The sequence below is a fragment of the Podarcis tiliguerta genome (assembly GCF_965153285.1).
Source record: "Podarcis tiliguerta genome assembly, chromosome: 5".
Lineage (NCBI taxonomy): Eukaryota > Metazoa > Chordata > Lepidosauria > Squamata > Lacertidae > Podarcis > Podarcis tiliguerta.
In genome coordinates, this window is record NC_139538.1 from 68,175,036 (window position 1) to 68,200,950 (window position 25,915).

Consider the following 25,915-nt stretch of genomic DNA (forward strand, 5'->3'; position numbering starts at 1 on the left):
TCAGAGACAATGGGACACATCGTCTGGCTGCATCTCTCCCCCAAACCCTTCACTGTTGTCAGAGAAGAATGCCTAAGCAGATCCTGGCAGGAGCCACTAGGCAGGTGAATGAGATGCTTCCTCTGAACCCTTCTCCAACTTTTTGAGGTGGTTGCCAAGGGCAGACACAAAGCAACTGGTAGGCAGCGCAACAATGAATGTGCCCAGTTTGCATTATTAGCAAGTGATTTGCATAATACGCAAAGCTCATTGCCCAGTTCTGGGCAAAAGCACTTGTTAGCCTTCCTCCAGCGCTCCCAGTTTCTTTCTTTCGCAAAGGGTAGGTACCTTAAGAAACTGATTCTGGGAAGACCGGAGACAGGACTATTTCTCAAGCCTGCTTCTTGCTCCATCTCAGTCTGGTATTGGTTTTGCAGTGCATTGTGTCTGGCGGCGTGGCGTTTCTCCATCCCATCCTGGAAAGCTCATGGCACCAGGGTGATGGTGAAGTCGAAACCATTGCAAAGAGGGGAAAGCATGGGAGTGTGCAGAGGAGGTAACCTGGCAGAAGGGAGTGTTGCACTTTTTGTCCTTTAGAGCTGGTCGCTGAACATGTTGGTAAGGCAAGAAGAGGCTTGTCATCACAGAGAAATCACCAGAAGTAGAAGAAAGCTCTGAGCTGTGTTGTCTTTTGATATGTGTCATGTATTGAGCTACTTTCTCCTTCCCTCACTCCTGGCTCCCTGCTTCTCATCTGTTGCACGCTCTCTCCCTCTCCCTCTTTCATTTCCTTTCTCCACCCCTCAGAGCAGCCCTGAAGGAGATGCCCCGCTTTCTCTATCTCTCTCTTTTCTTTTCTGTGACACCCCTTGCTGAGGGAATTGTCCCGTGTGCTGAATAGGGCCAGGCGAAAGGGGGATGGAGGCCCTGACCCATGGATGCTAGCCATGCAAAAACACAGTGTAGGGCAAAACAATCAAGCACTTCACAACTACAGAGGGCCTTTGTCATCGTTTAGCTTTCGCTCAATAGCTGTGCGTATGATGAGAGCGAGCCAGTGTGGAAAGATTTGGTGAGTTGGGGAAGAAGAATATAACTTTCTGTCCTTTTTTTATTTTTATTTTATCACCTCTCCCCTCCTAACCCCGTTATTTATCTGCAAAGAAATGACGCCAAAAATTCAAGCAAATGTTTTTTTTAAAAAAAGACTTCTCCCTTTTTTTTGCGGCTTTTCAAAGTTGGGAGATAGGAAGCCACATGAATCCACTTTCTGGTGATGCCTGAAAACGAGCTCAATAGCGCGATCGCAGGGTGTCTGCCGAGTCGTGCATTATTAAGTCCCATACATTATTAAGCCCTAGTCATGTTAGGCAGTCATTGTTCTAGTCCTGAAGGAAGACAAGGAGAGGGAACAATTTCTTTTGACTCAGCGGAACGGTTTATTATCTTGGAAACTCAAGTTATTAACCCGAGCACATGGTGTTGCTTTATTTCGGCACAATGAGAAGAGGGGGCCCATGGCTGTGGTGTAGGGGTCTTTTTTCTGACAGTTGCTGAGAAATAGATCGGCTGTGTTTTTGCACTCGGGATTTAAGTAGGAAAATCCCACCGAGTTCAAAGAGGGTAGGAACCTGGTGCCACTTGTCTTTCCTTCTAAACTCTGCATTTGCTTCGAGTCGGAGGTTGTTCGAACACTTTCGTTTCTGCTTAGACCGCTATTTGGCATTTAGCGTTCGTTAGCTAACCCTATAAGTTGTTCTCTTGCTAGGGAAGTCCATTTGTCTCTCCAGCGAATGGATGAGTGCCGCCAGCAGAGCTACCTATAAAGGTGACTATAAAGATTTCTGCACTCTTCTCTCTAACTTTCATCCAGGCAAGCAGGAGGCATTGTCAGAATTCAAAGACGCATTCCAGGCAGGCAGAAATACTACTGGTTTGAGGCAGGGCAAGTGAGTACAGTGGTACCTCAGGTTACAGACACTTCAGGTTACAGACACTTCAGGTTACAGTCTCCGCTAACCCAGAAATAGTACCTCGGGTTAAGAACTTTGCTTCAGGATGAGAACAGAAATCGTGCTCCAGCGGCGCGGCAGCAGCAGGAGGCCCCATTAGCTAAAGTGGTGCTTCAGGTTAAGAACAGTTTCAGGTTAAGAATGGACCTCTGGAACGAATTAAGTTCTTAACCTGAGGTACCACTGTAGTGTGGCCGGGGGAGGGAAGGAACTCCATGGGTCACATAGGAACACAAGAATGCTGCAGCACGATTGCTGACAGGAGGGAAGCCTTGTCAGCATGCAGCACCTGTGCTCAGAGAACTACACTGGTTGCCAGCTGGCTACTGGGTCAAATTAAAGGTGTTACTATTAGCATATAAAGCCCTCAACAACTTGGAAGCAGTTTACCTATGAGATGGCTTTAACCCACATGCGTCCACTATGCATGTTGGTGGAGCTGGCACTTCTGCAGGTGACACAGACTACCAGCTCTGCGTCTCATTATGTGGTAGCACCTACACTTTGGAACCCCCTGCCTATTGAGATCAAGCAGGCCACCTTCACAGTACTCTTTTTGGTGCCTGCTAAAAACATTATTGTTTAGACAAGCCTTCCCATAGAAACTTAGAATTGTAGAGTTATCCCAAGGTCCATGTAGACCAGTGTTTCCCAAACTGGGTTTTTTGGACTACAGTTCCCATCGTCCCTGACCTCTGGTCCTGCTTGGTAGGGATGATGGGAGTTCTAGTCCAAACACAGCTGGAGACCCAAGTTTGGGAAACACTGATCTAGACCAGGCATCCCCAACCTGCGGCCCTCCAGATGTTTTGGCCTACAACTCCCATGACCCCTAGCTAAATAGACCAGTGGTCAGGGATGATGGGAATTGTAGTCCAAAACATCTGGAGGGCCAAAGGTTGGGGATGCCTGATCTAGACCAACCCCCTGCAATGCAGGAATCTTTTGCCCAACGTGGGACTCAAACCCAAGACCCAAAGAATAAGAGTCTCATGCTCTACCAACTGTCTCCAGATGCTTAGAATGTTAAGGCAATTTTAATCTGTTTTAGTATTTCAACTTTTGCATGTTTCAAAGTATGGCTGTGATTCCCCCCCCCCTGATTTTATTGGGGGGGGGGCGTTGTAAACTGCTTTGAGGATATTTTTTAACAATCAAGTAGTGTATACATTTTATGAAACAGGAAAAAAATAAAATGTTTAGAGGCAAAGCGACTTATAAATTAAATAAACAAAACACAAAGTTAAGCCTGAGAACACAGGATTACCCTGATAGAGGAAAGGACGTGTTTTTATTCTCCCAGAACTGCACTGTCACGAGGTGACCCACAGTCAGCTTCGCTGACTGCCACCGGCTTGTGTCCTTGCAGGACTTTGCCCTTCACTCTTGATGTCTTTGATTGGGTACACATTTTTGTGTTCATGCAGTTACACCATTTTGAGGGTGTGGGGAGACAGAGAGAGACAGAGAGAGTTCCAAGGGCTGAACGATGACAAGGCAGACATTACTTTCTTGGTTATCTGACTGAAATTACAGAATGTTGCGGTGACTTCTTCAGATCAGGACAGAAGCGCTCTGACCCTCTGTGGTCTGCAATACTTGATAGTGTGTGCCGCCTCAAATAGTTTTATGCTGTGCATCTGAAAAAGCATAGGGAGCGCTTGTCGTGTATGTGTGTGTGTGTGTGTGTGTGTGTATCAGAATCTCTCTCATTCTCCAGGCATGTTCTTTGCAACCTCAATTGCCGTGGAATAGAGCACAAGGAGAGCAACACAAGCAGGAGGGCAGCATTCCAGCCCTCTGTGTGTTTGTGTGAAAGTATACCTCAGTGTGTATATGTATGTGTGTCTGTGCACACATTGGTCGAGGGACAAAGAGAACTTGGTGGGGGCTGGATTCATGGAAAGATTAAAAGGACGATCCTTTGGACGAATTCAGGTTGAAATTGCAATTGATTACACTGCAGACTACATCTCCTCCCCCCCCCAAATATATTTTCACTGTTGCTGCGTTCCTTAAAGCTTTTTCTCTTGAGAAATTTCTGCGCTTCCCCCAACACTGAACTGCGGATTCTGCTCTGTGCAGCTTCTCCTAAAGTATTTTCAGACCAGGCCTACCCAACTCACAACCCACCAGCTATGCCTTGTGCCGGACTAGGAACTTGACCACATCCCTGCTTTTGTAGTTCCCAGCAGGTAGCAGGCAAGGGCTTTGTAGGGCCATGGGCAAACGTGACTAATAGGCTCGCTTTGACTTGTTAGGTTGAAGCTGTGCAGGTGTGGTCTGGGTGCCCTGCACCTGCTCTGCCTTTTGTTTTGTTTCTGTTTTGCCATCCTTTCCCCCACTCCTTCTGACAATCTCTCTTCTCCTTCATGCTACTTCCAATGTATTTTAAAAGGCATGGGGCAATGGTATGTCCCCCGCTAAACCAGCTGAAAATAACAGGTTGTTGAATGGGACCCATAAACTATCTGGTGTTGGTGGGAGAGACGGATTCCATCTCTTCATAAGGGGTCGCCCACTGTGACAACTGCTCCCCCCCCCCCACAAAAAAATACCATCAGCTTTTGTTTGATACTGGATTTTGTTTTATTTTTTCCTTCATGCAAGTCCCCCTTAACAGAGATTGCTTCTTGCTTTTCCTCCCCCCACCCCCATGAAGAAAAGCCAAGACCATTAATCCCTTCGCCTACAATGCAACTTGTGTGAAAGAGAAAGAGGCTGTTTTGTGTGCATTGCAACCCCCCCCCCCCAACTCCAAAATAATAAATGGGGTTTTCCCCCCATTGAGAGCATCAGCTGAGTGGAGAAAATGCAAGAGGTTTCCCATGCGGTGGGTGGTCAGGCTGGCTGGAATGAGCAAGGGTTGGGAACGAGGGGTCTGAAAGACTGTTTTGATTACTTATGATAAATGTGCTCTGCGTGTTACTTCCCCCCACCTCTCCCCCCAAAAAAAATCCTTCTTTCTCCAGCCCAACATCTCTTTCTCTCCCCCCCCCGCCCATGATTCACTTGAACACCAGCTTGCATAACCTGCAAGGCAGAGGCAATTTTTCCCCGTTGCCCCCGTTGTCACTTCTATTATCCATCTAGCGCTTCATCTGTTTTATACAGCATTATTGGACCAGGCAGTATTTAGTATTTTAGTTGTTTGTTTTGGTTTTTTTTGAAGAAAAAAGGCAACCATTGCTGCCTCCTCGATAACCTTTGGTCAGCTTAAGGTCCTGAGCAGCAGCCAATTATTATTTTGTTTTAACAGGGGCATGTTTTTAAACGAAAAAGCCTGGGGAGCTGATTGCCCTGTTTGGCAGTGATTTTTAATAGCTTTACTATGAACTGAGCAAGGGCATGAAGGGCTAATAGCATTGGCACATGAGAAGAGACCTCCTGAGCCAGCCCAAAGACCCCTTTGGTACAGCCTCCTGTTCTCACAGATACCTATAGGAAGCCCCAAAGCACAACGTCAGTGCAACGTCGCTATCCCCACTTGTGAGTTACAGCAACTAGTGTAACATAGGCATGTGATTTCCAACAGTGGAGTGGAACCTAAATGCCATGGTTAGTAGACATTGATAGCCTTGTCCTCCATAAGTGAGTCTGATCCTCTTTTATGTTCTCACTTTAGAAGACTGGTGTTCATTCCAGAGCAGAAATGATGCCTTATCTCAAGAGTCCATGCCATGCTTTCCGGGGAACCATTCTACATTCTCATCAATCCCTATTTAGGAGCTTGCTCTCTCTTCCTGTGGTCCAAAGGGAGTTTTGAACAGATAGAAATGTTAAGAGAAGGATCCAGATCACCAAGGGGGAAGGAAAACCATAATTGGGAATGAACCCACAAGCCCACAATTTTCTCCAAATTAAGCTCTGACTCATCTGTGATTTTCTCCATTCGAGAGAGAGAGCACAGAACCCCAACTTCTGATGACCAGATAGCCTTAATTCTAATCAGCAAAGAAGCAGCAAGTGTCTAGTTGGCTAAAGAAAATGGCCTTGATTTCTTTTAGATTAATAGTGAGCGTTTGACATACCCCCGCAGGAGGCTGTTCTTATTGCCTTGTGCAAAAGTGGAGCAGTCTGTCACCTACTTCTTTTTTCTTTTCCTGCTTGGCGAAACAAGTGAGCCGGCTATTTCAAGTGACTTTCTGCAGCCATATTACATGGCAGTGTGTGCTAGTTTTATTCCTTTTGTGGGGTAGCATCAACATGCAGGAAGCTTTCACATTCTGAAGGCGAGTCAGGACTTGGAGATAAAATTCTTTAAGGAAAATTCTACATTTTTTTCCTGATAGCTATGTGAATAAACTCTTGTTTGCAAATGGACCTCCTCTCTTCCACAGGTCTCAGGAGAGTATTCATGAGTGTCAAGGAAAAGGTGCAAGAAGGAACAGCTCACACAAACACCATAAACTATAGTCTCTAGATTACCAGTTTTCTTTCTTTCTTTCGGAAGCATTTAGCCCTTGTAGAACCCAATATATGTGGCAAAATATGGAGTCACTGTTCTGCTCATTTGTTTGTGAGAAACCAGCTTGCTCCTTCCTTTCAGTGTGTTGTTGTTGTTTAGTCATTTAGTTGTGTCCGACTCTTCGTGACCCCATGGACCAGAGCACGCCAGGCACTCCTGTCTTCTACTGCCTCCCACAGTTTGGTCAAACTCATGCTGGTAGCTTTGAGAACACTATCCAACCATCTTGTCCTCTGTCGTCCCCTTCTCCTTGTGCCCTCCATCTTTCCCAACATCAGGGTCTTTTCCAGGGAGTCTTCTCTTCTCATGAGGTGGCCAAAGTACTGGAGCCTCAGCTTCATGATCTGTCCTTCTAGTGACCACTCAGGGCTGATTTTCTTAGCCAATGAAAGAATTCATAGTAATTACTGACATTTAGAAAAGCCAATTAGCCAAAGAGAAGCCTAGAGTGAAACGTCCATTGTCTATAGAAGGAACTTGGTTAATTTTTAAGCCTTTCATGCTGCTCTACCTAGTGTAGAAGTGATTGCTCCCTAATAAAAAAAGAATTCAGACATCCAGAAATCTAGAGTAGTTGAGTTTGTATACATTTAAAAAAATTACCTTGTCAGTGCCAAAGCAGATTAAGCCTATCATTATTATACCTATAAAACAGAGAGTGTGGGCAGTTACCCAGTAGTGTTAAACTATTTTGCTGGGGGAAAGCAGGCTTTTGAGTACTGCATACTAACCTGGGGTGTTGTCCTGTGGACATTCATGATAGCATTGGCAAATCAAGTGTCCCAAAATAGTGAGGTGCTATGAAGCTGCAAGAAACCCAGACTAATTAAATGCACTCCTTTTTATGGTTCCAGACCTTGCATTTTAAACATTAGTTAGTGCAAAGGTGAAGAGTGTCTGACTTGCTCTATGTTCTTACAGTTCTGTAGCACCCTGTTGTAATAAAAGATCAACCTTATATGTTTTATAAATAGTAGTAAATGCAGGATTCTTCTCTTTCAAACTTCATCTGTCTAGCAGTGCAGTATCAATCTTTCCCTCTTTCCCTCCCACAATCTGAGCATCTAAGTCAACCTTACCCAGGCTGTCACTTCCGTCATCCTTGCCCACTGGTCCTGCTTGCTGGGGATTCTTAGTTCCACAATATCTGGAGGGCACAAAGTGTGAATTCATTGTAACTCCAATGTTTCATGCAAACATTTTGAACGCTTTAAGTAAAATGTGCCACCTCAGGCAAGAACTAGAGATTACAGAAGTTGTGGGGGGTGCTGTCCTAACCAGCAGCCCCGCGGTTCCTTCTCCTCAGCCCCATAACATCTAGGGTCATGACATTGCAATGTTGCAAGCGTTGTCTGCGCTTCATTGATTGCCTGATACAGACTCAGGGAAATTTACAGCACAACGATGTTGCAACATGCATTGAGTAACCCAGATGTTAACATGGGGTGGGGAGGTGTTGCTGCTGTTTTCGATAGCAGCCCCCAGCACCATCCTGACACATCCTGACATTCCGGGCTCTGTGAGCCTTGTTCTCTGGGACCAAGACAGCAGCTAACACTGAGAAAAGCAGCAAAGAGTTTGCTCTGCGAAGTGCCACGTATTGAGCAAGGCGCTTCTGAAATACGGGGCATCCATTATGTCCGATGGAGCTGTCATGTTCAGGAATAAGGGACATCCCTTTAGCTGAGGGGCATCTTTCAGCATGAGCTCAGGTGCCCTGAGTTAGAGGCTGACAATGAAGGAATGTCAGGAGCTGGAAGATGAATTGTGCTCTCCTTCCAGATGTCTCTTCCATGGCAGAGGTGCGGGCATTTTTCCTTTGCAAAGTGCTGTGAGGTTAGTCCTCTATCCTGGGGTTTAAATCGGATGCTATGTGCACGCACACACACACACATGCCAGCAACAACATAAAAACTCCAGCAACAGAAACACATCAGCACAAGCAAACAGCAACGAGAAAACTTAATTGGTAGCTTCAGGCCTGTGTTACAACCCTGGCCAGGGATAATATATCTTTAAGTACTTGTAATCTTTTGAAATTCCCCTCAGCCCAGCCTGAGAGAGGACGTGGAGATTACCAAAGGGGCGGAGGGAGAGGAGTGACTTGGGGGAGAAGAACTTTGCCAGACGCACTTTAAGAGACTAATGGATTTCTAATGTTTACATTCTTTATATACAAACCTGCTTTATAAATGATCGTGGCATTATAGCTGTAAAACAAAGTCATAAAAACAGCCTGCAGCTCAGGCATAGAGCATAAATGCCTTTTTCCTCAGGCAGATGAAGGAGAGGCAGAGTGGAGAGCAATCAATATTTATGGGCCTTATCTGTGTTTCCGTGGTGCAGTCAGGGAGATGGCGCATAGGCTTAGGTATGTTACCAACCTCTGGGGTTGGCCCTGAGACTTTTTCCCACAACCACCACTTCCTGATAGGTGCCTGTGGCATGTCTGGAACCACATATGCCAAGAGTCACTTATGGAGTTCCCTTGCTTTGATGACCACAACCACTTTTTCCTCTTTTCCCCTGGGCCAGAGGACATTCATTTATTATTGTATTTTATCACAGTTATATCCTGCCTTTCATCCACCATGGTCCCCAAGGTGGTGTACATGTGGCTCCCATCCAGGACGTAACCAGACCTGGACCTGCTTAGCTTCAGCAAGGTGGTAGACTCCCATGCCTTCAGACCAGACCCTGGGATTTGCGTCACCATCTGGTTCCATTTTATTATCTGAGGCCGAATTGCCAAATACAGCTATTAGATAGTTGTGGTTGCAGCATCTGCTGCAAAAAAACATCTGAGATGTTCTAGAAGGTTGTTCTGTTGATCAACCACGTGCATTATTTCTTAGCTGCTTGTTTGATGGGTTCAAAAGCATAAGACAATTGATTCACAAAATGGTTTTGATTTAGAAAAATCATTCAAGTTGCCCCATCTTTTTTAAAAGCATGATGCTTAATTTTTGTCCTGGCTAATGATATCTTCGGAAATATTTGAGATGTGGCAGTACAGGCTGCTTTGAGCCCAAATTGTCCAAGAATATTCACGAGCAATTTTTTTGGGAGGGGGGCACCTTATTTATAACAAAACCTTCAAATCTAACGTGTCTTCCCCATCTCCAAATGCTTGTTCTCATTGGACCAGTGAATTCTGATGATCCTGGCTTTCATCAAACTTGAATGCTAGTTATTTCCTCTGCTAAGGGCATTCTCTTCTGTTTTGGGGGTTGTTTTTGTTTGTGTGTGTGAATGGTTTTTATTCAAAGATCAAACAACAGGCGGTCAGAGAGGACAATCTGTAATCACCACTCGGCTGTCTTTAAGCTATGGGACCTACACTGCAGGGCATTTTATTCCAAATGATCATCTTGGACTGGAGCCTTTTTCAATTTTAGCTCCAGAAAGGCCCATTCATCACAAAACCATCATCTTGCCTGCCCTGCAACTTCCTGCCTCCTCCGTTCCGCTCTGGGGTGCTCCTGGGTACCCAGCGAACTGCTTTGGGCTGCAGCTGTGCAAAGGCTCACAAGGGCTCGCCAGGAGGACATTGTGTGCCCTAATTACACTCTGCATCCCTGTGCAATTGGTCGGGTGCTGAGAAAATTACAGACCTGCAAATGAAATTAGGAAGGGGATGCCTGGCAGCAGCAGCAGCAGCAGCACCAAAGAAACCAGGGAGCATGAGAGAGAAAGAGAGATTAGCCTGGAGTTTAATTCGTTGTTTCCAAAAGAGCAGTTAATGGATTATGACAAATGTCCTACTGCTTTCCCTAGTGCTGTGTTAAAATGGAAATGGAAAGTCAATTTTCCTAAATGGATTTTAAATGGCCAGCCTTGTGTGTGTGTTTGTGTGTGTGTATTTTCACAGGCTGATTCCCCCCCCCCCCCTCAGGATACATCTCTGGCTTCCTTGGGCCTATTTCCCTTCGGGGTTTGTTTTCTAAAGGACTCAAAATGGCAGGCCCTGGTGATTTGTGGGCAATCTCAAGATTGGCTGGGTTTGTAGATTTGGGTTGTAGGGTTGCCATGTGTCCTCTTTTCCAGGGCAGGCCCTCTTTTTCATGGGTGTGTAAAACGAGAGTCGCCATAGTGATCCATAGTTAAAAGCAGAAACTGGCAAATGTGTCCTCTTTTTTGCTCTTCAAAATATGGCAACCCTACTCCCAATGCATTTCCCTTTAGTCCAATCTCACAAGTTCAATCTGTACCATGGGATCCACTTTTCAACTATTACAATATATGCCCATCTTCCTTCTCCTGCTCTCCTGCTCTCTTTCTTCCATTCTTGCCTTTCTGACTTTCTCTTCTTTCTTTACTTAATAAATAAACCCCCCTTTTAAAAAGAGGTGTGTGTGTGAGAGAGAGAATGATTGTGCAGCTCTATTGTGTGGCATGACCCAGCAGCTGAAGGCAATATATTATCCAAGACCTCATTTCTTCTTTGTAACTTGGAAGCTCATCCCCAAGACTGCCTAGATTTGCCTGCTATCTTTCAATCCTAAATTTTTGCTTCGTTGCAACTGTTTGTTTACTTTTGGTCTTTATCCTGCAGTGCCCAGGAAGACCCTTGGCAGTGCCAAGCAGGCTGGACACAAAGCATGCTTGAACCATGAAACATCATAGGAACACCATGCTTGCCTTAGCTCTGCCAGTACTCAGAGGGTTTAATAGCAGCACACAGTGCCTACCGTGTGTGTGTGTGTGAGAGAGAGAGAGAGAGAGAGAGAGAGAGAGAAATATGGTGCAGTTGGCAGGCAGGGTCGATCTGTGTTGTAATCCCTTTCAAAATTGCTACAGCCTAGTGGAGAATGTTCTCTGAATATGAAATGCTTATTACTTATATTCTGTCCTATATTCTATACTTAAGAGGCTTTTCCCCACTCTTCATCCTTCAGGGCTGCCCATCTCAGAGGAATATCCCCTGGAGTCTTTCCCCCAACAGAAAACACATTATGTATCTCCCCCTACATACTCTCTTCTGTGTATGCAGCTGCCCTTTCCCAAGAGTCTGAGTACATATATCTCCTCAGGGCTCAAAGCCAGGAGCGAAGCACCCAGACCGGGGTGTCCTGTGTCTCCCAGGGCCTGCCAGTCTGGCTCCAGTTTTATCATGCAACTCTCACTGTATTGCTAAGTGACTGGAGTGCAGTCAAGATCCCTGCCATGTGGCTGTAACACATGAAGGATGCTATCCTACCTCCACTTGGCAGTAATATGTTTAGCATCTGTATGATGCTTTAGGAAAGGGGCGGGCAACTTTTTCTTTGGTTGAAGATCTCATCTCTCAGGGGTAATCTGACACGGGCCGCATGCCAGCGATGGGTCGACATTTCAATCAAGCTATTGATCTGCTCCCTTTCCTGGTCAGGCACCACAAGTTCATATCCCATAAACATATATATGACATTGGGGTTTTATTTTAATTTTGCCCTAGTGCGCACTGTGCTTCTGCTGAATAGTAGTTGCCATTTTAATGCACGTTTACGCAGTTTTGAGAGATCGTTTTGGAGCACTTCGCAACCTGTTTTTGTTCTTACCACCCTCAACAGATTGGTGTCATCCGCAAACTTTGCCCTATCACTGCTCACTCATAACTCTACATCATTTATGAAGAACTTTAAAAAAAAAAACCCCACAAGTCCCAGCACTGATCTTTGGAGGAACCCATGTCCTTTGTGAGAACTGTCCATTTACCCCTACTTTATGCTTTCTGTTCTTTAACCAGTTACCGGGGGCAGATTCAAGGCGGCATAGGGGGCTACCTACATTAAAGTTGATCCCCATAGCTCTGGATTGTCCACCTGTGCTTTAGGACATCCAAATACTTTATATCTCATTAATCCTGCAGGGTGGTATCCCCATACTGTTGGTTGGAGGAGGAAGGTGGCTGAGCAATAGTGTCTTGTCTGAAGCCATCTATATGGTCCATGGCAGAACCAGAGACTTCCAGATTCTCTCTCTTTCCCACAGTGTTATAGTAGCTTTCATGACTTGCCCATGAGTAACCTATATTGAAGTCCATGGGATTTAGTTATTATCAAGCATATGTAAATGGGTCTTCAATTAGCACGCTCTGCTGGTTCTGTAGGAATTGTCCCACTAAGAAGTATGCTTCCTTGCTTGCATCTCTGTTAAGGATTGGTGTCCCAAGAGAAAGGAAGTGACAATGACCTGGTTCAGATATGATATTCTTGACCCAATAAACCATGCAGCATTGCACTGAGAACAATAGTTGTGTTTGCACTCTCTATCCTCCCTTTCTTTTCCCTTGAGTGCCTTAATGCAAGAATCCCAAACCAGGAAACGGTAGTGACTACAGTCCTTGCTTGCAAACCACGGTATATATATACGGTATCTGAATTGGGCCAATGACTATGCAAATATATTAAGTTACGAAGTGGGGGTAAGAATAAAGGAAGCTGCAACTGACAAGGAGTCAAAAAGTTATGAAATTCAGGTTGTTGTCCATCAGACACCGTTCTCTCAAAGCCAAGAACTGATGTCAGGTTATGAGGTCTGCATTGCTGCTTGAAGCACGTGGAGCTAAATTTCCCGCATTTCTCCTCTTTCATTGCAGGGATTGAGTATGGAGAGGTGCTTCCAGATTCCTTCCCATCAGCTCCTGCAGAGTCCCTTCCCCATTTCCTACTGGAGCCACAAGATGCCTACATTGTGAAGAACAAGCCAGTGGAACTGATCTGCAGAGCCAACCCTGCCACCCAGATTTACTTCAAGTGCAACGGCGAGTGGGTGAACCAGAACGATCACATCACCACAGAGAGCTTGGACGAAATCACAGGTGAGAAGGCTTAGAGGATCAAACCATCTCTCAGGCCCACCTGGGACTAGACCTACCACTAGGTAGAGTTAGGCAGCTGCCTCAGACGGCACATTTTGGAGATCAGGGAGCGGTGGTGAGGAAGTTAGAGGACAGAACTGTATTTGCCACAGGGCCTGCCTACACCATAAACCAGCCTAAATTAGCCCCCTAGATTAGCCTGCTGCCTTCAGGTGCAGAGGAGAGCACTGTTCCATTGCCAGTACTGAAGAAAGATACCTTCACCTCAGACACCAAAATATCCTGGGCCGGCTCTATGTGTCAGCTCTACTCTTCTTTTCTACCCTTCAAGTATGATATTTTATATCTTATATTTTTGTTTCTCCATTGAGGCATATGCTGCAGAGCACGTCCCCATATGTTATATAATATATTTTTTAAAAAATACGTTGCCTTCTTTTGATAGCTGAGAATTAAAACTGACAAAGGTTCTCCTAGCCTGTCTCTCATTCAGAGCAGTTCTGGGATGCTTGGTCAGAGGAAGAGCACTGGGCCAAAGCAAGTGATTTTTCTCTCTCTCCAAACTCCTGTCTCTATGAAAGCTTAGCAGAGGTTCTTCAGTGAGGAGACCAGAAAGAAGCCTTTCTGACAATCAGCTTGTGCACCAGTGTTGCCCCCTGAAATGAGCAGCCACCTGATAATGTTGGGTGTGTTTCAGGGTAGTGGTCTTCAGCTGGTGGGTCAAGACCTGCCATTGGGTCATAGTCTGATCTAAAGTAGAACAGCACAAAAGCAGAGCAACTCTAAAGGTAAAGGTAATGGGACCCCTGACCATTAGGTCCAGTTGCGGACGACTCTGGGGTTGCGGCGCTCATCTCACTTTATTGGCCGAGGGAGCCGGTGTACAGCTTCCGGGTCATGTGGCCAGCATGACTAAGCCGCTTCTGGCGAACCAGAGCAGCACACAGAAACTCTGTTTACCTTCCCACCACAGCGATACCTATTTATCTACTTGCACTTGACATGCTTTCGAACTGCTAGGTTGGCAGGAGCTGGGACCGAGCAACAGGAGCTCACCCCATCTCGGGGATTTGAACCGCCAACCTTCTGATTGGCAAGCCCTAGGATCTGTGTCGGGTGGCGTTGTGGGTTAAACCACAGAGCAACTCTACCACCATTGAAATATGTGGAGTGAGAGATAGAGGTAGACATAGACACACATGGATCTACAATTGTTTGTTGTGGTTAAAGGTGGGTCCCAGGTCTGAAAAGTTTGAGAGATACTGTTCTAGGGGAAACACTCAGCTCATGAACAGGCCTGGCCAGCTCTTTCTCTAAAGGGAACCCCCAGAATCGTCTGCAGTTCACATGGTTCTCTGAAAGCAGACTAATATAGAAAGGTTTTCCTGGAGGTAAAATGTCTGCAAGCCAGAGTAGTAGTAATGTACTACACCCGATTGTTTAGATAAGCCCTTGATAACACTGAATCACGGTGTAATTAGTTTCAACATCCTATTAGGGCGAATTGTATCAACACGTCTGTGGTGGAAGAAACAAAGTCCCACTCTTAACGTGCAAATTCATGCTAGTATTTAATAACAACTGTTTAGGCATATTTTCATTAGATTTTCCAGTAAAGTGTTTCACAAGAGGTTCTTAAGAAAATCACATAATCTTAAAAGCGAGGGTTGGTAAAATTCTGCCATGGATCAGAAACTTGCTAAGAACAAGAAAGCAAGCAGTGGGGAAGCATAGTCAATTTTTACCGTGGCAAGAGGTTAGCAGTAGGTTCCCCACAAGAATCCAGACTGAAAGTTCAGTTTTATGCTGAGATGCTGTTGGGGGATTTTCAAGGATTTTACAGCCATCCTCCAGCAGCCTTCTGTTGTGAACTTGAATGGGGCTAGCCCACCAAAGTGAATGATTTATAGATTGTTGCCTCAGGACGTTAGAAGCCTTGTTGCGATTGAACTTCATAGAACTGGGTCTCCTTGGCTTTGTGACAGACAGATCCTCAGATAACTCGCACTGGTTCAAATTCAGTTCAAGGGTATTGTGCCCACACCTGATCAGTGCCATGAGAAACTGCGTCTTAGTCTTGTTTGAAACAAGCTCATCAGGCGATGTCCCAGTACCAAGCTTCATGATTTAAGTCATGGAATCCTAGCACAACCCTGGAAATGGGCTACATGTGCATGGAATTGGCTTACCCCCAAACTAGCACTGACTGTCCCTGTAACTTGCTTGTGGGATTCCCAGAGGGACCTGACTTTCCACTGCCAGAAACATGATGGGATGAGGTGGGCCTTTGATCTGATCCAGCATTGCCAGTCTTATGTTCTTATACCTTTTGAAATACAGTAAGGGATCCTGTATTGTCTATATGTTCATACCAACTTTTCTGATTGATTCTAGCATACTAAAATCTAGAGAGAGAGATCTCTTTCTCTTTCTTTCTTTCTTTCTTTCTTTCTTTCTTTCTTTCTTTCTTTCTCTCTGTCTCTCTGTCTCTCTGTCTCTTTCTTTCTTTCTTTCTTTCTTTCTTTCTTTCTTTCTTTCTCTCTCTCTCTCTCTCTCTCTTCCCACACAGGCAAACTAGGCATGGTTAGGCAGATGTGAAAGATTCTGGTAGGCCTCAGTTTAAGTACTTGTTCCATACCGATCCAGGGCTGAAGTACTATTTTTCTCTGACTTCAGGGGGTGGAGCAAATGTTAAGTAATATTTAATCTTAGCTTTCAAAAATCTCCGCCTTTTCTCTTATAATAAAAAACACTTGTCACCACTTCAGCTGATAACCCCTCAGCCATCTCATGTTTAAAAACAGGTCTGAAAATATCTCAACATTCACCTGCCTCTCTCTCCCCAACCCTGTCTTAAAGTTGCTTAATATGCCCCCCCCCCCATTCTTGTGAAGGACAAATGGTTCCACAAAAGAGGGGAATATTCAGCCCAGCTTGATCCTAAGTCATGTTCTGCTTAGAGCACTTCTCTAGAGTTTCCTCAGTCATGGATGAGGAGTCTTCAAGATCCACTGTGAAAAGGGAGTCACTAGTAGAAGGGCCAGACCTGTAAACAAAATGGTCCAGATGAGGTCTTTAGGGTTTGGGTCATTTTGTTAAGTGAGGAAATATTCTAAAAAACAGAGGTAGCTAAATGGGTGGCATAATCTGGGATGGATTTTAATACAGTGCCAGCTACTTATAAATAGCATTATAACTTCTGCCCATTAAAACTACTCTTGTCAGTTTCACTCCAAGAACTCATTACAAGGTCGCTCATTGTATGGTTTCCACCTGAGGGCATTTTCTGCTCCTTTAGAATGTAAGAAAAGCTCCTTAGTATGCTAATTGCTTCAGCAGTGTAATAGCACATGGTAAATCTTCTGAGGTGCTTAGTGTGGGTACTGATGACACTTTGACAAGCTAGGCCTGATCAGTTCGTTGTGGCCAAGCACTGAATTTACACACGTCAGAAACAAAGTCAACTTATGACCAGTTCAGAAAAGTGTGTGACCTGCACCACCATAATTCAAATCTCATGAAATCATCTCTGAGGGCTGATTTCGCAGCCTATGTTTTCTGGCCAAAGGATAGTTTCTGTGAGCAATGAGCAATCCCTGCACCCTTGGAAATGCAGGGCGGCTTTTGACATATCAAAAAAGCTTCACCTACCTACACAGTCAGCTTCACATTTAGCTGCTCCCCACCCCCACCCCATTACTGATCAGCAATGGAACTTGGGTGCTGTGCTGAAGGTGCAAATATAACCTGCCCTGTTGCCCTAGATAAGATCCATTTTGGAAATGGCAAACAAGTACCAACAGCCAACTTGCGGAGGAGACTGAGAGGGTGGCTGGTTGCCCTTATTGGTAAATGTCTGATACTGCTGAGTGTGCATCCTTGCCAAGGGACAGGCTTGATTAAACAGGTGTGGCCATCTTGGTAATTTCAGAGAGGTGTTGCTAATTCCATTACATGATCCTTCATCCTTGTGGTGCCTTCTTGTTTTTCCTCACTCCTGCTCCCCAACCCTTTTGTTTGGGAGATGCTGTAGCTCAGCAGCGGAGCCCGTACCTTGCATGCAAACAGTCCCAGGTTAAGTCTCTGGCGTCGCTAAACAGGGCTGGGAAAGAATCCTGCTGGTCAGTCTGGACATCGCTGAGCTAGATGTAGCAACATTCAGACTCAGTATCGGGCATCCTCCTTCGCTGATACATCAGCTGCCATCACTTTTATTTCTAAGTTTGTGCAAGCATCAAACAAAATGGTCTGCTATGTGTACTGACTTTAATTGTTAGAGTTCTGCTCTCTTTGTGTATTGAAGTGGCCCCTTGCAAATGCATGTACGTACATCCACGGTGAAATTTTTAAAAAGCAGAGCACTGGTGGCAGGTATATTAGCAGCAGTGGCCAATACAGGGGGAAGAGGTTCAGGGATAGCAGTGGGTAGTGGGACTAGAGGTTTAAAAGATTTGGTTCTCTGCAAGCAAGTACGCCTACCCTACGCAAAGGTAAAGGTACCCCTGACTGTTAGGTCCAGTCATGGATGACTCTGGGGTTGCGACGCTCATCTCGCTTTACTGGCCGAGGGAGCCGGCGTACAGCTTCCGGGTCATGTGGCCCGCATGACTAAGCCACTTCTGGCGAACCAGAGCAGCGCACGGAAACGCCGTTTACCTTCCCGCTGGAGCAGTACCTATTCATCTACTTTCATTTTGACATGCTTTCAAACTGCTGGGTGGGCAGGAGCAGGGACCAAGCAACTGGAGCTCACCCCGTCATGGGGATTTGAACTGCCAACCTTCTGATCGGCAAGCCCTGGGCTCATTGGTTTAGACCACAGCGCCACCCTCCTACCCTACCCACCCTGTTAACTGTGGAATCCGTTCTGGAGACCTGCACTGTGAAAGACAAAAACAGTCACCATAAGCATGTATAATGCACTCACATGCACGAAGAATGATCACAGGAGAAGAGTCCATGCACACACATGACTTGTCTCTTAGAGGAGACGTGTTTCTGCGTGCTTAATATTTGATAAGTTCCCTCCATTCCACAGAAACAAAACTCTAATAGTCGATTTGAGCTGGTGCACTTGCAAGATTCCCCAACGAGTCCATGCAATTTCTCCACAAGAGAATGGCCTGGTTCACATGCAACGCCAAGCCAAACTGTGTTATAGCATAGTAGTCCCAATCCTTTCAGAGCCAGGACCCACCTTCAACCCAAAAATGCATTTGAGAGACCCATCTGTTGATTTTCCTTTGCCATATGTTTGCATGGTGGTGATGCTGCTGTTGCTGTGACCCACCTTAGATCAGGCCACAGTAGTGGGTCCCAACCCACCAACACCCAGTGGTTTTGCATGAATGAGCAAGAATGGGGTACCCAGCATGAGAATTTTTTTCCTCCCCCCACCCATCTCAGTCCTACTGTTGCCATACTACCCAGAGCAAAAAGTCATGGTTTGGCTTAGTGTTGTGTATAAAACCAGGTTTGTCTCACCCCCCAAAAAATCATGAGTGGTACGCCAAGAACAAACCTTAGTATTATGTATGAACTGGGCCAGTGTCTTGTACAAACTCCCCACCTTCTTAGTCATGCTGATAGGGATCTTGCAAGAGGTTGTCTATACAGTGGTACCTCAGGTTACAGACGCTTCGGGTTACATACGCTTCAGGTTACAGACTCCGCTAACCCAGAAATAGAACCTCGGGTTAAGAACTTTGCTTCAGGATGAGAACAGAAATCGTGCTCCGGTGGCATGGCGGCAGCAGGAGGCCCCATTAGCTAAAGTGGTGCTTCAGGTTAAGAACAGTTTGAGGTTAAGAATGGACCTCTGGAACGAATTAAGTTCTTAACCTGAGGTACCACTGTATTGGGTGTTTGTTTGTTTGTTTGTTTGTTTGTTTTAAGAAAAAGCCATGGTATGAATTGGGCTCTCATCATCTTCTTTTACATTAGCGAGAAATGGTTGCAATGTATATTATTAACAGGCAGAAAATATTTCTTTTTCCCCCTTTCTCTCTCTTTTTTTCTCTCTCTCCCTCTCCCATTTGCTCAGTGCAATCTCTCTTTGTAAAACAATTTTAAATGAATATATAACTGTAATTAAAGCTTCCATTAAACAAGTCCGCGCTGCACTGTTGAACTCGCGCAAAAAGTCCACATTAAATGCCTTCGAGGGCTAAATTATTTAATTAGGATTGAGGTTGCCAGCATGAATAGCAAATGGATTTGCAACAGGCGGGCAAGAGGCTTTAATGTCCCAGGAGACCACTTGCCACACATTCCTGCCATCCCGCCTGCGCTACCATCACACCAGCGAAAGGAGCGAGACATGTTAGGATGTGATCCACAGGCACTGAACAGCAAAGGAGAAAGTTGGAGGAATTAACATTTCTTAAATATTTTAACTGACTACCATTCCATCCTTCTCAAAGGACTTGGTGTAGGGAGCCACACACACAATCATACCATTTCTACTTTACGTTCAGAATTCAAGAAGCACTTAATTGTCAAGAAAATAAGTAAGTCTTGTCCTCGGGTTGCAGGTAGGGAAGGGGGGAATTTAAATTCCGTTCGCATATATAGGTGAAACTGCATAACTTGCCGTTTCCCAAACATTACTCGGACTGAAACCCTTCTTCAAAATGCACACTTCTCCAAACTTTGCAACCAATGTGTGCAGAAATGCATCTACTAGGACAAAGCATGAATGAAAACGCATGCGTTATTAGTGTAAATAGCACACACAAGAGTGTGTTCTTGTCAGAGATCAGTTGAAACTGACCCATTTGCCAGTCTCCAGTTGCAGAGCTGGTGGCATCCCTAAGATAGTTAGATGGCACTTTGTATGCCTCCTTCTGGCAACTCTTACAGCCAAGCTGGTGCCACATGTATCACTCTGCTTTCCTTTGGACCACAAGGTCTTGTCGTTCGGGCAGCCCAAGACCTTCATGTGCACTGCCCAGGCTTGCATCCCAGAGAGGTCAAAAAACAATGTGGGAGGCATATAAGCTGCAGGACTGGCAGTGGATGGCCTAGATGAGTGACAATTATCTGTATCTTCCCCATGCTGCTCTCATTCTCAGCTTACCCAACTATTATTTGCTTCCTCTGAGGATCCACTTCCTATCACATGCCTGCCTGCCTCTATCCCTGCCCATAAATCTGTTTCCCCCTCCATCATTCATTACATTTGTGCCCAGCTGTTCCTCCAAGATGACATACATGCATCTTAAGGCTGTCTTAAGCATATGCAGCGCTGCAGTGCAAATATCTGCCTGGCACCTGCCCCCCACCCCCAGATTGCCCAGTCCCAGGTATGCAGGAGGCCGGAGCCAGCCGGCCAGCCACCTCAGCATCTCGCTGGCTCGGTCGCCACCAAACTTGCAGCGCAGAGCTGCCCACAGCAGAAAAGCCCTCCACGACACTCCAACCGACGGGCGGGCTCTTACCTGGACTCAACTCTCAGGCCCCAGACTCTCGGCCTGGTGCCCCCTAGAGCCCGGCTCCCAGGTGCCCCGCACCCCTAGCACCTATTGGTAAAACGGCCCTGCATACATGGTTTTCCCACTCCCATTTTATCCTCACAACAACCCTATAGTGACTGGTCCCACTTTACCCAGTGAACTTATGACTGAATGGGGATTTGAACCCAGGCTTCCCAATTACTTTCTTCCAAAAGCTGGGACTTGGGCTAGTTGCTGAGTCTAAGGAGAGAATGAGAGAACACTGTGACTATATCCTGCTTTAAAGGACTATATCCTGATTTAAACGGGTTTAATGAGCAATCTTGTCTTTCAAGAGAATTCTGGGAATTGTAGTTTGGTGAAGAGGGTCGAGATCTCCAGAAGTTGATTCTCAGCAGCAGCACCAGGCTATAACAGACATGCCCTCTTCCCGGGGAATTCAGTGAGGAGTGTTCAGTGATCTCTGAACAGACTAATGCATGCAGGCTACAATTTGCAATATTCTTTGGTGAGAAAACCAGGGAAGAGCACCAGAAAGGGTAAACAAACTTTGTCTGTGGATATAACAATTGAAGCATGGTCACCCTTCAGTTTATGAACACTACAGGTAATTAAGTTTGGGTTTGAAAAACAGCAGTGATTTGAAGGTCATGGAGCAAATACACCATTTACTTATAGAACAGGTCAGTCCTGGTAGTTTAGAATTTGAGCAGATGCCTTAAAGTATAAAGAAAGAGGCTTCTGAGACCTATTCTTATTAATAAGATGGCAGCTTCCCAGACCCACAGAAAGCAGTTGGAAATGTCAGCCATAACAGGCTTAAATCCTTTATCTGTCTCTACCTACCATGTTCATTAAAGTAGCAGCCATCTTTATTGAGGGCATAAACATCTTCAGTTCGCGTTGCATATCTTTAGTACCACCGTGTGTGTGTGTGTGTGTGTGTGTGTGTGTGTGTGTGTGTGTTTTATAAGCAAATGAAATACAATTGTCATAATGGAAAAGGCAAGAGAAACAGTTGCTTCAACTGCTGCTGAATCCACTCTGCTCTTCATTTGTAGACAATTGGCAGCGAGGTTTTACTATATTAAGGCAATAAGATTAAAGCACATGCTTATGTGCCTTGCTGAATTGAGGCTGTGATTTTTAATGCGACGGTGAAGCGATTAAGGTTGCACTAAAACAGGAGGAGTAATGGGGTATATCTTAGCCAGTAGTAATAGCGGCTCTTTCGTAAAACAGCTGAATGTTGATAATGGCTCTATCAGAGTTATCACCCTTGGGTGACTCTATAGAGTTCTGCCCTCGATGGGAAGTTCATTTGACCAGAAACAGCCTCCCTTATGACTTGAGGAGCTTCTTCTTTCAAAACATACTTCATTTGCTCAGCCTGTTGGTACTCAGTTCTTAATCGTCTAAAATTCTCGCCTCCTTCCACTTCTTTCTTTTTGCAACTGCCTCTTTTCACACAGAGAGAGACAGACACAGACAGACAGACAGACAGACATGGCAACCATTATTGCCCCACTTTATCCCTAGGGTTGGTAGAAGTTTATCTTCCCTATAACATGAAAGTACCACATGAAAGTATGTGGCCTAGTAGGACCAAGAAAACTGTTTACCAACTGTAGATAGCTTAAAAGGGGGGCAACGACCCATCAAGATATTGGGCTTTTATCCTGGACTGTACATGCCTCCTAGCCAATTAAAGAAATTATGTGTGGACTTTGAGATCTGCTTTATACTGAAGTCAGACCATTGGTTCATCTAGCTCACTCTCGTCTACATGGCCTAGCAGCAGGTCTCCAGGGTTTGAGATTGAAGTCTCTTCCCCAGCCCCCTATTTGACAAGTGCTATCATGAAATCAACTGAAGCTCTTTTCATAGGTAGTGAGGAAACCATAGATGCTATACTCAACCATGCCTTCTTTCTGGTGTGTAGGGCCACCATTTCCCCCTTTACCCTTGCTTCAGCCATGTGTATGCATTTCTCGCTTCCATGCAGGTGTTTCTTTCTGTATCCTCCCATATTCTCCCATATCATAGAATCTCATATCCTCCCATATCATAGAATCATTGAGTTGGAAGGGGTCCAAGGGTCATCGAGTCCAACCCTCTGCAATGCAAGAATCTCAGCTAAAGCATCCATGGCCCATGGCCATCCAAGCTCTGCTTTGAAACCTCCAAGGAAGGAGAGTCCACTGTCCTAGCTTCTCATCCCCCCTCCCGGCTCTCATCATTAACCCTCCTCCTTGTTTTCTCTTCTTCCAGGGCTCCTTGTAAGAGAAGTCCAGATTGAAGTCTCTCGACAGCAAGTGGAAGAACTCTTTGGCTTAGAAGACTACTGGTGCCAGTGTGTGGCATGGAGCTCTGCTGGGACCACCAAAAGCCGAAGAGCTTACGTCAGGATAGCATGTAGGTCTTGAGTGTGTTTAACCATCCTTCACACGGGTACTTTTCATACTGTGCATTTCTCCCAGGTACTTAGTCTATTTGTATGTAGGGACAGAGATGGACATAACATACCCCCCCAAGAGCCACATTGTAAGCAGTTCATGTTTGCTCAAATGTGAGCCGTTCTATACATTTTGGGGCATGTTGGGGTGTGTGAGTGTGTGTAAGAGAAAAAAGGAGGGATACCCTTTGTTGGAAAGGAGAATTTTATGTTACATTTTCCTTGGTGATGGTTGTGGGGTTTTTTTTGTTTTAATGAGCAGAACAAGACAAAAGAGAATTCATTTCATCATAGTTTATTGGATTGTTTGATTTAAGGATTTCAGTGGGCTTTTCACATATGTTCATATACTTACTAGCCCATTCTCATGGAGGAAAATGAGAGCCCTTGACGGTGGGATCAGAATGGCAAAGATTAGGCCTTACTGTGTGTTTAATAATCGAGGATGGAGGCAAGGTATTTCGATGTCAGGGGAAGTTTGTAGTCTTTATGCTCGGATGCCGCTTGGAAAAATATTGCCAAACTTGACATGAGAGTTCTTTAGGTGGGAGCAGTGCTCTTCACTGATATTTGGACACTCGCTGCCATTTTTAATCAAGCTGGCAGACCGCAATGTCCCTTTGGCATGACTTCCCCTGTTTTTCAGCATAGAATAGATTTGGCTGCTTCTCAATATAGCATCTCCAGTTTTGGCATGGTGGCACCCGTGGTGAGAGTGGCAATTTTTGTTAATGTTCAGATGCCAGGTGTCATTTTGCATCAAGATGGCGGACTAAACATGACTTTGGGTTGACTCCACCCATTTTTGGGTGTGACACATCCAATCTCACAAACGGCACAATGTTATTTTTATTTCTAAAAAATATGCAGTGCTTATATATCCGGGCACTCCACACTAGTTTCAAAATATGTGGCTTTATTTTCTACATGTCTCCCTTCCCATGCTACAAAAAAATAAAAATAAATGTATTCTCAAGGATTAGAAATGCAAGGATTAGAAATTTGTGCGAACAGGCACTATAAACTTGCAATATGCAGTTCTAGAAGCAGTGGTTGTTTGAGGGATGCTAGCCAGTGAACTTTCTCGTTCCAGCAGATCATGCTGTGATAAGATCTACAACGATCAAGTCTTGTTCATAAAACAAGACAGCAAATTATCATCATTGTCATCATCATAATCATCCTCAAAAATAATTACTTTGGACAGCATTTATTTTCATTGGAACAGTTTGTCAAAACTGCTTGAGAGAAATTAGGTGGGTTTTAGTGCCACCTACTGGTTAATACTGGGGCTTGTTCACTCGTGATACAGTTTAGTTAAGCACACAAAGTTCTTTGAAACTGATGCAATATTCAAGTATTAAGAAAAGCCGCTTAATATTGCTAATATATTCCATTTCCCTGTGGCTACAAGCGATACAATCATTCTCTAATGTTGATGTACAGAATTCAGAGCATTTTAGCAAAGGTTTTGATGCATGGGGAAGGAATAGTAGGGAATGGAGATATTTTGTTTGGGAGTAGAATTAGTAGAGGCAGAGGCAGATCAAGAAATTTTGCCGTCTGAAGCAAGCACAAAGTGAAGTCCTCTCTTCACACCGTATACTAAAGCCAGCTGGACTTGTAGTTGTCTCCTACTTCAGCACTTGGGTTAGATTAGTTAGATATTGGAAGGCATGATGTACAGCAGACATAGCTCTGTTGTCCAACACTTCACCACTGCTACCCGCCCACCCAGATTCTACCGCTTGAAGCAGCTCATCACCACCTAATGGTAGGGCAGGCCCTGAGCAGACACACAAAAATATCATGTCCTACATTTTATGGAGAACAGCTACGCAGGGCTCTGAGACCTTGTCCTCTCTCAACTGTTTCACTCATTTGATCTGTGGGATATACAGTCCATACATTCACATGCAGCAGAGACTTCCTTTTGCCTGCAAGCCCATACATCTTTGGAAGTAGAAGTGGTTTACTCCCAAGTAAATATATCTGGGGTGTAAAATACAAACTCTGCATGTCCTTCCCTCCGTTAACTACCTCGATGGGATCATCTGAGTGCTTCTGAAAACCTTTATTGAGATAATCTGCGAGACCATCAGAATGGCACCACAAGGACCTTTAAACAGTGCGTTTCCCCACAAATCTCCACATCTTCATTTCGGTAAGAATTGGCAGTCTTGCCGAGTAAGGAACACCATTTAGCACATTTCTCCCACCAAAGAAGCCTGGGAACCGTAGTTGGTTAAGGGCGCTTGCAGTTGTAGCTCTGTTAAAGTGTAAACTATAGTTCCAAGGGTTGTGGGCCAGCCTAAGGTCATGCTGAGCTCTTGACATGCCGCCCTCTCTCAGCTGGTATGACAAGGCAACTGAGCTCTGCAAGTGACTCCTAGACTGATGCCTGGTGCTTGTTTTGTTTCCCATTCATAGACCTGAGAAAGAATTTTGACCAGGAGCCCTTGGGGAAGGAGGTTCCTCTGGATCATGAAGTGCTTCTGCAGTGCCGCCCTCCTGAAGGAGTGCCAACAGCCGAGGTAAGCAAGGCAGGCCACGGGGGGGGGGGGGCGCGTTGGTGGCAGCAGCCGCCAGCTGGGAGGAGCCTGCGGAACTGAATCGCTATTATTCCCACAAGACGACGCAAGCTCGTGTTGTGTTTCTGCGTGATGATTAGCATCACTGTTATTAAAGCGCACATGCAGCACTTTCCCATGTGCCAAGGGATGTGCAGGGCTTATCTCAGATCAC

At 45.2% G+C, this 25,915-nt stretch overlaps 1 protein-coding gene across 2 annotated transcripts in view; it reads left to right on the forward strand.

The window, feature by feature from the left end:
- The window catches only part of UNC5B (unc-5 netrin receptor B), a 164,036-nt gene that overhangs the window by 99,341 nt on the left and 38,780 nt on the right, over positions 1–25,915 (forward strand). For both annotated transcript variants that reach the window (XM_083441380.1, XM_083441381.1), the window contains exons 2-4: positions 13,040–13,261; positions 22,987–23,130; positions 25,601–25,704. In XM_083441380.1, the coding sequence (XP_083297506.1) occupies positions 13,040–13,261; positions 22,987–23,130; positions 25,601–25,704 (470 nt within the window). The remainder of the gene's footprint in view (positions 1–13,039; positions 13,262–22,986; positions 23,131–25,600; positions 25,705–25,915) is intronic.